Source organism: Strix uralensis, chromosome 16 (assembly GCF_047716275.1).
Source record: "Strix uralensis isolate ZFMK-TIS-50842 chromosome 16, bStrUra1, whole genome shotgun sequence".
NCBI lineage: Eukaryota > Metazoa > Chordata > Aves > Strigiformes > Strigidae > Strix > Strix uralensis.
Window position 1 is genome coordinate 19358936 of NC_133987.1, and position 14540 is coordinate 19373475.

The 14540-nt window shown below is 42.0% G+C and overlaps 1 protein-coding gene across 5 annotated transcripts in view; it reads left to right on the forward strand.

The window, feature by feature from the left end:
- The window catches only part of GSG1L (GSG1 like), an 84481-nt gene that overhangs the window by 18694 nt on the left and 51247 nt on the right, over positions 1-14540 (forward strand). For all 5 annotated transcript variants that reach the window (XR_012631075.1, XR_012631076.1, XM_074885535.1 and 2 more), the window contains one exon: positions 14324-14476. Coding sequence is in view for 3 of the 5 variants with exons in the window: in XM_074885535.1 (XP_074741636.1) it covers positions 14324-14476 (153 nt within the window). In the remaining 2 variants the exon portion in view is untranslated. The remainder of the gene's footprint in view (positions 1-14323; positions 14477-14540) is intronic.

A 14540-nucleotide genomic window follows, 5' to 3' on the forward strand; every position in this document is an offset into this window, starting at 1 on the left:
AAGAACTTCCTACTCTTTTAATTTCTTCATCCCCCCACTCAGCATTGACTTTAATCATCAGAGGCCTGTCAGCTACTCAGTTACACCCAGTGCTGGAACAGACTCTTGATTCTTCTTCCAAGTAAATGAGATAAGTGGATATCAAAATCTGAGTTATAGATATTGTGGTTTTCAGAGTCCCTTGTGTAACTAGGAATTTTTGGACAAAATTTATCTTCACAATGAGACTTCAGCTTATACAGTTTCTGTACATATTCTTAGCATCACTTACCAGTAAAAATGGTTGTTCAAGGTTTTGGTTATCTAAAATGACTCCATGAGTACATGTTCCGTTACTGCAACTGAGACTCAGGCTTTACAAAGTTTTCTTTTCAGTAGGTTTTCTCTGATCCAAAGAAGACCTCTATCCAACCAACTTCTAAGCTAAATACAGGCCGTTGAACTAGAAGACTGTTCTTCCACTTAAGACATGCTAAAAGGAAGCCTAAGAACAAACTTAGTCTAGTTGTACAGCCAGTCTCTTCTAGAGTCCATCACCAATTAACAGCAAGTCAGTATAAAACTCCTTCATAATATTTAAAGCCTTCTTAGCATAGAAAAGCTAATCACCAAAACCCACAGTAAAATAAAACCTCTATGGTGAGGCCTAGCTACATCCTTACCACAAATCTTGCATTCATAAATGAAAATGTTTCTTATTCTTACTGTAAAAATGCAATAGCTTATGCTTGAACTTCCTATCTTTAATCCATTTGTGCTGATCTGCAGTGTAGCTGGATACTACATCCCTGATCAGTTATTATACCCTTTGCATATATTGCACCAATGACATCTACTAAAAGGAGGCAGCAAAATTTGGGGCAAACAGACCCACAGTATGGTATAAATAAGCATTTGCAACCCACACTAGGAGAGCTCTTCCCTGCATTTAAGGCAGCTGCCAACAATCTGTCAGAACCTTGTAAGCCTAACATTGAATTTATTAGCTATTGCTGGTTGTTAGTGCCAAATCTGCTTAACAAAATCAGCTTGGTGATGGTAGATAATAACTAGAAAAAACCATGTTCTGTGTCCACAAATATTTCTTATGGCAGTTTCCATTCGCTATTGATAAAGGACAATAAAGCAATAGCTGGTTACATTGGCCAGAACTTTTAATGGGCTTTCACAGAGCAGATGTTGTTGGGTCCCATGAAGTGCGCTATTTTCTAATTTTCATCACAGATGTGAGTAGTAAGAGAGCAAGTATTTCCAAAAGAATTTGGAAGGAAACTGCCACAGTAGGCTGGACCTGATCTTCCATTTCTGAATTGCTCCTGGGATTTTCTCCACAAAACTTAATCAAAGTTTTGTTCCTGCTGAGTATTTTGATGTCTGAGGAAAAAAAGGATAACCTGTTTAGTGAGGGACACTTATGTGTTACACTGAAAAGTACACTCCGTTTTCAGCTACTTGGTCTATTTTTGAATGCAGCTTGCAGCTTTCCTCTCCCTCCAGAACAGTCAGGCTGGGACATGCTCCACCACTCTCCTCCTCTCATCACAACTTTTGGGTGCACCTTCCAGCTCCCCTTTCCCATTGCTTCAAATCTGTGCCCAATAGGACTTCCAAGAGGCTGTGGAGGATATATTCAAAAGGAAGAAACTAAGGCCAAATATTATGTCTGGAAACCGTGGCACCACAATGGAAAGCAGAAGGTAGCAATATGTCCCATCAAATGATCTGATAGATTCTCTGACTAGCATAATACCACAGCCTCATACATATACAGGACTGTTCCTCCCTCTGCCTAGAACTGTGTGGGGATTTGAACTCCCGCATCCTTCTATAAATGCACAAATGTCAGCTGTCAACCATAGTGAGAGCCGGAGAATGAGGAGTCATGACCAGCCAAACTCCTTGTGTAAGTGAAGGCTGGGATGTATTCAGTGGAAATCAGTGGGAAGCAGCATTTGTGCTGAAAGAACTTTGCTGAGGGAGAGCGAGGGTTTGAAGGCAATGTGGTGCCCCAAGAGTTTTCAGGATGGTGTTCACTGGGGCTGTGACTCAGGCACTTTCCAAGCACCTGGAGTGCCTGCGGCACGTACTAAAGTGAGGTGCTTGGCCTGAGGAGTACTGTTGGGAAGTTGCTTCAGGAACAGGCTCAAAGGTCAGTGTTGGCTCAAAATTTAAAGATGGCCACACCAACATAGATCAGGATTCACAGGACAAACTCTTTACAGGTATGGTGCAATCTGATCTAAGTTACTCTAATGCTCTGTAGGACCTCATTTGCTTCAGCTGTGATATCTATAGAATAATACCCATCATGAATGGCAAAGCAGCAGGTCATCAGCAACTGCCTATATTGCAGTGCTTTTTACTCATTTATAGAGAAGTTCACATGCATAAAATAAACAGGACTTTTTGGAGACCATGGAGGTTGAAGCAAGGCAAAACCTTGCAGAAGGAAAATGTTCATTGCTAGTGAGCATTTAACAGTCCAAAATGTTACAGGGGACTTTTAAAATTAGAGACTGTACTGGCAGAGGTAGATGTCTTCTGCATGTCCTCTACACAGCTCATGATGATGATGCATCCTGTAGAGATAAAGCAATAAAAATTCTACATTGTCTAAAAAGTAGCTGGCAAAACTAAGATAGCACATGGCAAACAGCAAATAATCAAATAAAGTCTCACCTAAACACAGCACGGAAAAAGACAGCTGAGCCAAATCTATACATGCTTCTAAGCCAGCACTACAACAGCAATTAATGAGAAGAGAAACTAGATGCCTGATTTTAATGGATACTGACATAATAGGTGTACCAGAAATTTGATGGGAGAAAGATAATTAGTGGGACAATAATGTCTTGGTACTGATTACACTGAAAGACAAAGCAGATGTCATGTACTAAAGCTGAATCAGAATAACAAGGTAATGTCATTAATGAGCAACACAATCTCTATGGATAGATTCCATGCTCAGATAAAAACTACAGAATTATATTAGTGATCACCCATTAGGATGGCTTACAGTACCAGGGTTAAACTTAATATCAGAGAAGGCATAAGGACAGAAAACAAAACAGTAGGAGCAGACTTCAAAACCCCATGCACAGACTGAGAAAACATCGTGGTCGGTATGATGGAGAGACTAAAATTTGGACAAATATTATGAGCATGCAGGAATTAGTTGGGAAACTTGTAACTCTTGACTTATTCCTGAGTGATGTGGGGATCTTCATTCAAAATGTAAGTAGTAAGGTACCTTGTATCCATGACTAACAGAGAGAGATTCAGCATCCTTGCAGAAGCAATAAAAGTTTTTTTAAAAAGTTGTGAAGAAGGGAATGCCATAAAAACAAGAGCTGATTAAAACAAATTAAAGGTTCCGCCAAAAGGATAAATATTAGGATTATTATAGGAAATAAAGAATAAACAAAAAAGTCACCATGCCACCACATGTATTCATCGTGTACCCACCCACAGCATGCTGTGTGTACCTCTCATCCCTCCCCTGCTAGCTCCAGCTCAAAAAAAAATTTGATAAAATGTAAAGGTGGAGAGAAGAGTTTGACAGGGTCAAAGATATGGGATACTTTTTTGTTTGAGAAGGACAACACAGAACAGATTTGAGACTGGAAAGGACACAAATGAAACTCGTAACAGCCAAGTTAAAAAACAAGCCTCCTTTTTTATGTACTGGGTAGCTAGCTGTTCCTGAGAAGAAAAAAACGGGATAGATTTTCTAAAAGGACCACTTAGAGACCTGCATCCAGTGAAAAGAAGTGTGATTGGGTCTCCCCACAAGAATTGTATACTTTCCAAAACAGTCTCTACTGTCTGCTTGAATATCTCGTACTCTGCTTGTGTTATTCTTAGTATATCTGCAATAGGCTGTATACATACCGACTCAGACAAGTACCTGTGCACTTGTATTAGGAGAGTTATGATTAAGTATGCAGGAAAAAAATATGTTACTAACATTTTGTCTGTTTTCTTATACACCTATTATGAATCACTGAAGTTATTTTTAAAAGATAATTAGATATACAAAGATGAAACCATACTTAATAGCAGAATTCAAGCTAAATACCTAATTCCTAAAAGGAAGCAATAGTCTTGCTTTTTATGGTGGTGATGCCAAAGACATGGAGAACGCTGCTTCTCTGCTGTGGGCATGGCTACTAGCCTGAAGGTCTGAACATAATTCATTTCTCAGCCCAGTGCTGAGAGTGGAAGTACACCACAGGCCCTGCACTCTAGGTCTTCAAAGAGAAACATTTAACCCAAATATTAAGGCATATGGGATATTCCTGATTTAGAGTATTTTTCATAGTCTTTTCCACTATATTACTCTACTCGCTATATTACTACTGCGCTAGGAAAAAGATATTATAGGCACAAAGATCTTCCACAGTCTGCTCAGTATCTTACACAGGATTAAATTCAGAACAAAGCTCAATGTCAGAACCATAAAAAGTCATAGAAAACACATCATCATGTAGAAGAGAATCATTTTATGATTCACAGCTACACTTCACCTTTCAAACTAAACTGATGAAGGACTAAAGCTAAACAAAATCAAAACAGCTGGCATTTCTTCTCTCACCTAAGCAGTTCTGGGTATTTATCATACAGTGTCTCGTGGTTTGCAAACTGCAGTCTCTTGTCTGCGTACCAGCCCTTTATCTGTCTTGACTGTCTTATTTGTTTTACAATAACAGGTAGTTTTAGGTATCTCAGATGGCTTTTAGGATCATGAGCTTACCTTGTTTTGGAGGAACGTCTCTCATAGCTCTGTGGTCTACTTCTCCCAGTTTTTTTACACTGCAGCACAAGAGTGGCAGGCAGATGGTCTGATATTATGAGACTACATTAACCAACAGACGGGCTGACTGCTCAGAGCTGAGTCCCTTCGCCAGCCACAACAGCATGCTCAATGTTTATTCCTTTCACCATTTTTTATTGATCACTCCAATATTTCTGGCTTGTAATTCCCAGTATTGGAGCAGCAGAGATGAGCAAATAACTCAAAAACCATTAGAATGCAACCAGAAGAGAAAGTGTGAGATTTACATGGCCCTTTCAAGCTTACTTTAATGTTCTTCCCAAACAAGATGCGCAACATTTCTCAATGTGTACCCATTTGTATATTTTTTTTCCTTTCTTGCACTGAACATGAAGAGGAGAGATTAAAATGAGATCCAGGTGTCAGTTCCAACATAGTGGCTAAGTCTGGAAAAGCAGAGCAATGACAGCCCAAGTCAAGAAACATCAAGACAACAAATATAAACCAGGAAGAACAAAGCAGACAGGACCAAAAATGCAGAGAGAATGCCATTCTACATAGGTAAACAGAATATCTCAAAAATCAGTAGTACAAGAAAACCAAACACCCATTAGGTCTATGGAGCACTCACCATGAAAACCAGCACCTACTACATGTTTTGAAGCTGCCAGTGCACTCACAGCATCATGTTACTAGCTCTGGAATTGAGTATTAAAGAAATAACCAGATTTTGCCTAATGCGGCAGACCACCGTGTGGGTGCCACAGGCTATGGATGGTCAGCATTTTTCTGAGAAACAGATCTTGATAAGGAATAAGGAGCAATCTCTGCTCCCTTTCGCTTCCTTTCCCAGGAAGGGCCTGCCCCCAATTTTTCAGTTACTAAGAAGTTCTGGGTCCCTCACACACTGTTTAGGTCTAACACAGTACCTTACAGAGAGGACTTTAGAGTTTCATCATCAAAAAACAAACCAAGGAGAAGGACCCATTCCCATCTAGCACACAGGTGCTTTCCCCACCATCTCCAATGCAAGTGTTACGTTCATAAAGCAGGGCATACAGACCTGAGGCTGTCAAAGGCAAGTGAGCATAACTTTTTGTTGCTGGTAACATAAACAAGGGTAACAAATCCCCCATCTCCCTGCAGCATGCATAGAGACCAAGAAGAATAGCGAAATATTTTTGCACTGAGAAGGAACAACAACTGCACCATGGCTTCCTCCATGCAAATTCACACCACCTAAAACCAAGTTTTGCCCTCATACATGGTTCTTTTCCTCCCACATTGGATGACCTCTACCTACTCAACTTGTCAGAGCCTCTTGTGGTTTCCCTGTGTTGTTCAGCAGTTCAGGGATCTTGGGGACAACGACTGTGAACCATGGGCTAACAGGAGCACTTTGCTCCTCAAGTAACAGCATCAGTGTCTGGGGCTAGCAGCAATGCCAATGAGGAGGTAAGAAGGATGCACACTCTCCAGAACAGTGTTGCTTGGACACTGACGGCTCTTCAGCTGCTCAACAATGCAGCACCCAGCTTGTCCTTCGAGTGCAGTGCTGTGGATTCCATCTCAGTCAGGTGCTATCATCTCAATAGTTATTTAGGAGCACACATTGCTCAGCTCCACTGTTTCTAGCATATAGAAGTTTTTTGTCATATGATGAACTGTGATGTAGAAAAAACCCCAAAGCCTCTATCTTGCTTCTATCAGAATTTCTCAGACAGATCAAGGTTGAATTGACAGAGGAGTGACTTGAGGTGATGTCTCATTATAGCTCAGATGGACTCCGGCTATCAGAGCAGATGAGTTATGAGGAATGTGGCAAGTATAAACCTTTCCGAGATCCTTTTGCTGCCTGCACCATTGTCCAGTCTGATTACTTGCTCAGGGACAGCATGGCACCGTGTGACAGTTCAAATGAGGCTGCTTTGGTCAGATCCTTGAACTCATCAGCCAGGAGGGCAGTTCTGCTATTAGAAGGGCTGGTGAGCAGCAACCACAGATCATCTTCAGCAGGGAGCAGAGTCTGAGGCAGTAGGTGTTTCTAAGGAGGATGAAATCCCACTGAGGCATTCTGAATATGAGTTTACCCCAATTTAGGAAGCTAATTTTCTGTCTGAAAGGGCCCTCAGAAATCAATACAGACTCTGGACTATTGCTTCTTGGTCACTGCTCAGGGAATGCTGGGGCTTTCAGCAGGCAGCATCGCATGGCTTGGCAGGTAATACATTCATTTATCTTTTTTTTTTATGCTGGAATAATTTTCCAGCCACTAGCCAAAACGCATGACTAACATTTTCATGCACACAATTCCTGCCTATGCTGCATATAACATAGTTAACATGACTCAGCAATCTCCTTCAGGAATAGCAATATGATTTTCCCAGAAGAGATCCTTTACGAGCAAACAGCTCATGTTTATGGATTAAAAATGCTTTGAACTCTAACAGCAATTTCTCTGTTGGCCACCTCTTCAGTGTTGCCTTGAGAACATGTACTAATATTGGATCTTTGACAGTCATTTTCACGACCTGACCAGCCTGGAGAAGCAGCCAGGAGGGAATTGCAATATCGTTATTTCATCTGGAGATAGGACCTCACAATCTGGCATCAGAAGCTGTTGGCATAGTGAGCTGGCACCAAAAATCAACTTTTCTGATTTGCCAACAAGTATGCATAAAACTCCATGGCTGCATGTGAATGTAGGTGGTAGGAGGTATAGATGTGTATTTAGACTCTCTAGAACTGGTTTGTCAGCTGTATTAATCTCAAAAATTCAACAGCGGTTGAAATTGTGGAACTTTGTGATTCCAGAAACAGCAGCAAATGCTTCATTATCATCCTACCCATAACCCCATTCAGATGGCATCCAAGTTCTTGGTATTTCAGTCCAAATTTCTAACAAGCCTGAGAATGGCTTTACTAATGCAACAGAGGACAACTAAGAATCATCTTTGCATGTTGTGGGGAAGGAGCATAGAGGATCGTGTCAGTAATTTCTTTACATTCTTGAGGTCAGTTTACCAAGGTGCTCTCACAGAAAAGTTGGAGTCAGCAACTGTTGTTTTTTTGTGACAGGAAATTGCAGTGGATTTGAACAAAGAATACTTGATGTTTTGATATGTATTTCACTCACGGTACTGTGAATGGTCCTTAGTGCTTCTTACTCCAAAGGAAAAAGGCCAGATGCATACCAACAGAATAAACTGTGACAACAGCAGCTACCTCAGTTTCACATTTATACTTCTTAACTTAGATACCAAACAGTCAAAATCAGCTCAAAACTCCTGGAAGTCATTAACCACGTTGTTCTTCGGATTCCATAATCAGGAATTCACTGAAATGTGGTACAATGCCTCAAATTCTTCTAAGCAGAATTTCTATGACTTTTTTCAGAATTTCTATTTCAAAGGAAACTCAGCATTGGAAATTCCTGCTGCAGAGGGCTCCTTGGTGAGAGGTAATAGTGTGTTCATTTACAGTGCCTTCCCTGGTGATCAGGGCTGGCTTGAAATAAATTCAAGTTTTGCGAAGAACTTTTGAGCCCTGAGACTCATTGCAAGCTGAGGTAAAGCTTCTTTACCTCACTGTCAGAAAAATATTCCATTTGTTTAATTCATTCAGAACTGTCTGCAACATCCCTTTGTTAACACGTTGTCTCTGACAGATGCACTTAACTATATCACCAGCTTTGCAGAAACGCACTCAGGATCTATGAATCTTCTTTCAAAATGTTGATGCTGCCCTCCACTGTCTGACAGAAATACAAGGGACTGATCTTGTTAGATGGTTCATGATGTACTTGAGTTCCTAAAATTTCAGTGATCATGTGGGTAACAGTTAGCTTTTCAGTTACAACGAAGAGTTTGTTCATGTCACTTGGGGTTGCTGGAAAATGAATTTCCTTGGTGTGTAGCAATGCTGATGCAGTGGCTAAGTCCATGAGGAGGTGGTACTGATGTTTTTCACCATGGACTCCACAGAGAATACAATCTCTTAGCATGTTGTTGAGGAAATAACAACAGCTTAGAGACAAGAAGAGGTTCAGTAATGTCCTGGCTAGTTTACTGATCTTGCAAAATCAGAATCTCTGGACAATGACAGAAGCACAAATGAAAAATATGCTTTCAGTGGGGCTATGTTTTCATTTTAGGCAAAGCTGGTGATCATATAGAGTGCAACCTGTCTTGAGATCAGATGATGTGAAGGTGATATGATTTCTTCTGAGGTGGGAGTCCTATGATATAATTTGACTTACGTGAAATTTTTCGGTGAGTCCCAGCTTTGCCATCTCAAGTTCCAGGTGAGAAGCTCAGCTCAGGTCCTGTACTTCCAGTACTTTCACTTTGCAAGGAGGTGGTCCTGAAGGTGGTGACCCCTTTACCTCCAGAAGCAGCTTCACAATCTTGGTGTTCAGCTTCAGAACAACACCACCTGTGACATACAGCATAATATCTGTGTGCCAGGAGCAAAGATCCAAAGTGGCCCACAGCACACAAAAGTATCATTGTCAGCAACACTGTTGAGGATGTGATTGGTGGTGTAGAAGCATCAGAGTCAAAAATGGCAGGATAAGGTGTACTAGAATAGCAGGTGTTGATGGTACCAAGATTAGTGGGTCATCAAGATCCTAGTGCCCATCTACCTGCGGCTTCTCAGACACCAGGTTGGAAGGTACAGGACAACAAGTAAATCATGATGTGTAACAGAGATGGAACAGAGCAGCAAGACAGATCACTGTCAGCTCCTAGCCAAGACAAAAAGGGACATGCAAACCTGTCACATTTTTGCTAACCTACAGAAAGCCCAGAAGACGTGAGGAGGCCTCAACAGCTGGCATCCTCTGTATTATTTCAGGGAATCCCTGAACGATTGACTGTGTCTTGGTGCTTGCGTGCTGGATGGACTCCTTGCACATACTCATGCTTGTGAGGATGTGTGTACAGGAGTGTGAATGAAATCAGTTTTGATTTAGTTTTGCTTTAAAGTAAAAGACCTTCCTTTCCTAGGAGGTCTCACATTGCTGCCACAATGTCACAGCATTATTTCCTACAAGGTGAGCAGGGATGACACACCATCTGACAAATGCTGCACATACTGAGGAGGAGGCAGGTCAGAACCTGAAATATTTCTGCATTAACAAGAAACATCCTTGGCATAACAGGCGCATCCCAGCTGAGCTCTGTACACAAACTCACAGCACCTTCTCTGCACACATAACAGCCAGTTTGATGAGCAGGTAAGGAAGAAGTATGAACAGGACAAAGGCCAAAAAATGAGAGAAAGCTGGTGATTTATAAGAATACAGACCCTCAGGTACAGGCCATCCAGTTAGGAGTCTCCAAAGGAATCAAGTGCTGACTCTTCTGAAGGAAAGATTTCTCACAGCAGCTGAGTTAGGCCAGACAAATCCCTGGAGCAGAGGACACAGGCTGGTGGGAAAGACATACAGAAAAGGCGACAGCAGAGAAGACAGGGAAGGAGAAATATCCTCTGGAGACCTTCCTCCCTGTCACCTGGAATGACTGAGGTCTCCTCAAGAAAAGGAGCTCTCTACTTTGCAGGAAGGAAGCTGTAAGAGATTGTAAGTGGAAGTAAGTGATGCCAAGTGACTGCCTCATGAATCTCATGTTGAGAGAAGAGCAGTGGGAGATCACTTCACCATCAGCACAGAATAGAAAGACACTGTCTCCTGAATTAATAACCTGAATCAACTGTTCTGCTTCTGGCAACCACAGAAAGATGCAAAATCCAGATATAGCTTGCATTTTCTAGATGATATTATTTCAGATGAAATTCAGAATCAAAGCAGGCAGGACAGTACATACTCGGAAATATGCAAACACTACATGTGTGGCTTACCTTCCCCTACATCACATTTACAGAAGGCACAGAGCAGATATTCGGTGTACACCATGAAATATTGATATTGGGCCCAATGTCATTTAATATCTTCATAAGTGATCTGGGTGATGGGATCAAGTGTACCCTGATGAAGTTTGCTGACGATACCAAACTGGGTGAGGAAGCGGACACCTCAAAAGGAAGAGCCACCCTGCAGGAAGACCTGCATAGGCTGGAAGAGTGGGCTGACAAGAACCTTATGAAGTTCAACACAGGCAAGTGTAAGGTCTTGCACTTGGGAAAACATCATCCAGGAGTGCAGCACAGGCTGGGATCTACCTGGCTGGGGAGCAGCTCTGTGGAAAGGGACCTGGGGATCCCAGTGGACAACAGGCTCAACATGAGTGAACAGGGTGCTGCAGCAGCAAAGAAAGCCAACGGGATGCTGGGTTGCATCAACAAGGGCATCGCCAGAAGAGATAAAGAAGTCATTATCCCACTTGACTCTGCAGTTGTCAGGCCACACCTGGAACGCTGTGTTCAGTTTTGGTTCCCGCTGTACAAAAAAGCTGTGGCCAGGCTGGAGAGGGTCCAGAGGAGGGCCACAAAGATGACCAGGGGACTGGGAAGCCGTGTGAGGAAAGGCTGAGAGAACTGGGTCTGTTCAGCCTTGAGAAGAGGAGGCTTAGGGGAGACCTCATCACCATGTTCCAGTATTTAAAGGGTGGCTACAAAGAAGACAACGACTCCCTTTTTATAAGGAGTCACATGGAAAAGACGAAAGGTAATGGGTACAGGTGACTCCTGGGGAGATTCTGATTGGACAGAAGAGGAAAATTTTTCACAATGAGAACAATCAGCCAATGGAATGATCTCCCCAAGGAAGTGGTGGATTCTCCAACATTGGACACTTTTAAGATTCGGCTGGGCAGGGTGCTGGGCCATCTTGTCTAGACCGTGCTTTCGCCAAGAAAGGTTGGACCAGATGATCCTTGAGGTCCCTTCCAACCTGGGATTTTATCATTCTATGATTCTATAAGACATAAGAGTTAGACATAGACTACTTTTCCAGATAGGAACAGGGCCCAAAAAAGAGGAAAAAATTGCCTATGCCTTCCACTGGAAACTCACCCAGTCTTTGTGTTTCATTGGAAAAAGGTTTCACCAGACACCAAACTCATGTCTCATTGAGCTGTTCATCAAAGTTGAAACATAGTTCAAAGTTGAACATAGTTCATGTTTCTTCTCCAGTTATCCCTACCTCAGCTAACTTCCTCCCTCCACCTGCTCCCCCAGCACGTCAGGCCAAACAACTGTGAAATTAAAAAATCATAGGATGATTTAGGGTGGAAGGAGCCTCTGGAGCCTTTAGTCCTAGCCCCTGTTGAAAGCATGTCCATTAGATCCAGCTGCTCAGGTCCATGAGAGTTATCCCACAGCCTCACTGGGCCCCTCTTCCAGTGTTTGACCACCTTTTTGCTTCGCTCAGCCTGGAATTTCTTACGTTACAGATTTTGTCTTGTTAAATTTCATACAGTTGATGATTTTCCAGCACTCAAATCTGCCTCTCTACTCTCGAGGGACTCAACATCTCCTCCTAATTTAGTATCATCAGCAAACTTTCTTAGCGTGCGCTCAACTCCTGTGTCTAGGTCACTGATAAAAACATTCAGAAGAATTGGCCCTAGGAGCACCACTAGTGACTGGCCACCAGCCTGATGTTACCCCATCGACTACAACTCTTTGAGCTCCACTCTTCATCCAGTTGAGCACCCAAGGAAGTACAAGACACAGCCACCCCACAGTCTGGAGCTGCAGTCACTACTACAACACTGCCCTTGTGTGTAGATACCAGCAGTGAGTATCCTCAAGAGTTGAAACAGGGCAATAAACATTTGGGCAGACATGTTGTATATTACTCTTTCAAATTTGGGCTGAAACATTTATGAATTAGAACTCGTTAGTCAGGGCTCTCTGCTGCCTCAGTATATAGGTCAAGTTTACATAATCTGATTCTTTCCAACTCAAACCATTTCATCATTCTCTTGTCATAGAAACTTCTATGTGTGAGAAAATGAGGCAAAACCCCCTCTTAATCCTGTTGTATCACAGCACAACACCCTTGCTGTCTCTCATTCATATTTCTTTTTGGAAGAGTGTGCCAGTTGTCCTGATACCAAATTGACTAATAGGAGTGAGACAAACAGCTGTTTGCTGTTGATAGATGCGATATTACAGATACAGACACTGTGGGAAATTAAAAGGTCTATTTATTACTATCTCTGTAGTATTGTTTAAAAACTCAAAAGGTCAGATACAGTGGCAACAACAAATAACAGATATTAATTAGATGCAATTATAAAGACAAGTTCCCAGACAAAATATGAGCTGGGATCAACCCGGTCATTAAGAGGACACTCAAATATTTTGTAAAAGTGAGTCTGCATATCTGGTTTGGTAAGCTCAACTATAGGCACTATCACACATACGTTCTTACAGTGAGGAGAGAATGTATTAATATAAGTGAAGCCTGTAGCAGTCTCTATGGTTACAGCTAACATTTTCTAATATAAGCCATTGTCTTCAGATGCTTAACTTTCCATGTTTCAACTGCTTAGGCTGAAATTTTCCATCACCACTTATTGTTTCCAGGTGAATTCTCTAGCAATCAGGTTAGCAAATGTACTGAAGAATTCTAGCAGATTCTCATGCTGAAACAGCAATCGGAAATTTGGCAGGGACTCAATATTATCATCTGTTACCATCCTCTCAAATTTACCCCATGGCTTGGTGACTTTAAAAGGCTCAGCAGATTCTGCTAGAGGTTTAGTGCTGAAATTCCCACAGGTGACATCTACAGTGGCTGGCTCAGTCTCAGCCAGCCACTACCAAACGCGACCAGACCCACTGACCTGTGCACAACCCCAAAGTCCTGCAGAACATGCAGTTCAAACAGGGCACATCAACTCTGCCCTTCTGCTGAGGGATTGTACCTAGGGGCTGAGAAAAGAGAAAGCAGTCCAAATTTTCTATCTGCAGCTCTTCAGCTGAGTATGTTATAAATAACTGGCTGCACCTCACCTGTATTCTGGCAGTTTTCATATTAGTCCCAGTGACAGAGACCCATGCAGTGGATCCAAACACCCAAGTCAGACAGCCACAGTTTCTGTGAAAGAGCTTCTAATAACAGGCCTGAACACTATGCTGTGATAAGCATTTTAAAACCTGGACTAAAAACAATTTATTTGAACACTCTTGTGAAAAAGATGTATCCAAGCCTGTTCATCTCCCACCAGTCCATATACTGTAAGGTATTATGTGCCATCACCACTGTGTATGCTAGTATGCTAGATTCTGCTCATCTAAACCATGACACAGGGATGGAAAATAGATTCTGTGTCCTACGCTTTGGGTCAGAGGAGCCAAGAGGTTCTAGATATACCTAAAAAGGTTCTTTAGCCAAGCTGAGATCTTAAGGAACAGCTTGTTCTTTCTGCAGTATCTTTACCACCCTGCTGCTCTTCACATCTTCATTCACCATTTTTTCTATTTTTCAGAGTTTGGGTGGTGGTTTGCTAAATTTAAACTTTCTGAATACACAATTACTCCTAGATATTCCTGATTTCCTAATTAACTTTTACAAACTTTAACCTCTTGAAAGTATTTACCAAGTAAGTGACTGGTTGTTGCTCTTGTGCATTGCAGGTGTCCTGTGGTTATCAGTAGTATCCGAGGTGTTATACATCATGCTGTTAGTCGTCGGATTCAGCCTTATGTGCCTTGAGCTCTTTCATTCAAGCAGTGTGATAGATGGGCTCAAGTTAAATGCCTTTGCTGCTGTCTTCACTGTGCTTTCAGGTATGAACCTTCCCCTTCCCTCTTGCCCAAGGAGCCATGACAAAACAAAATTCTAAAACTTTGA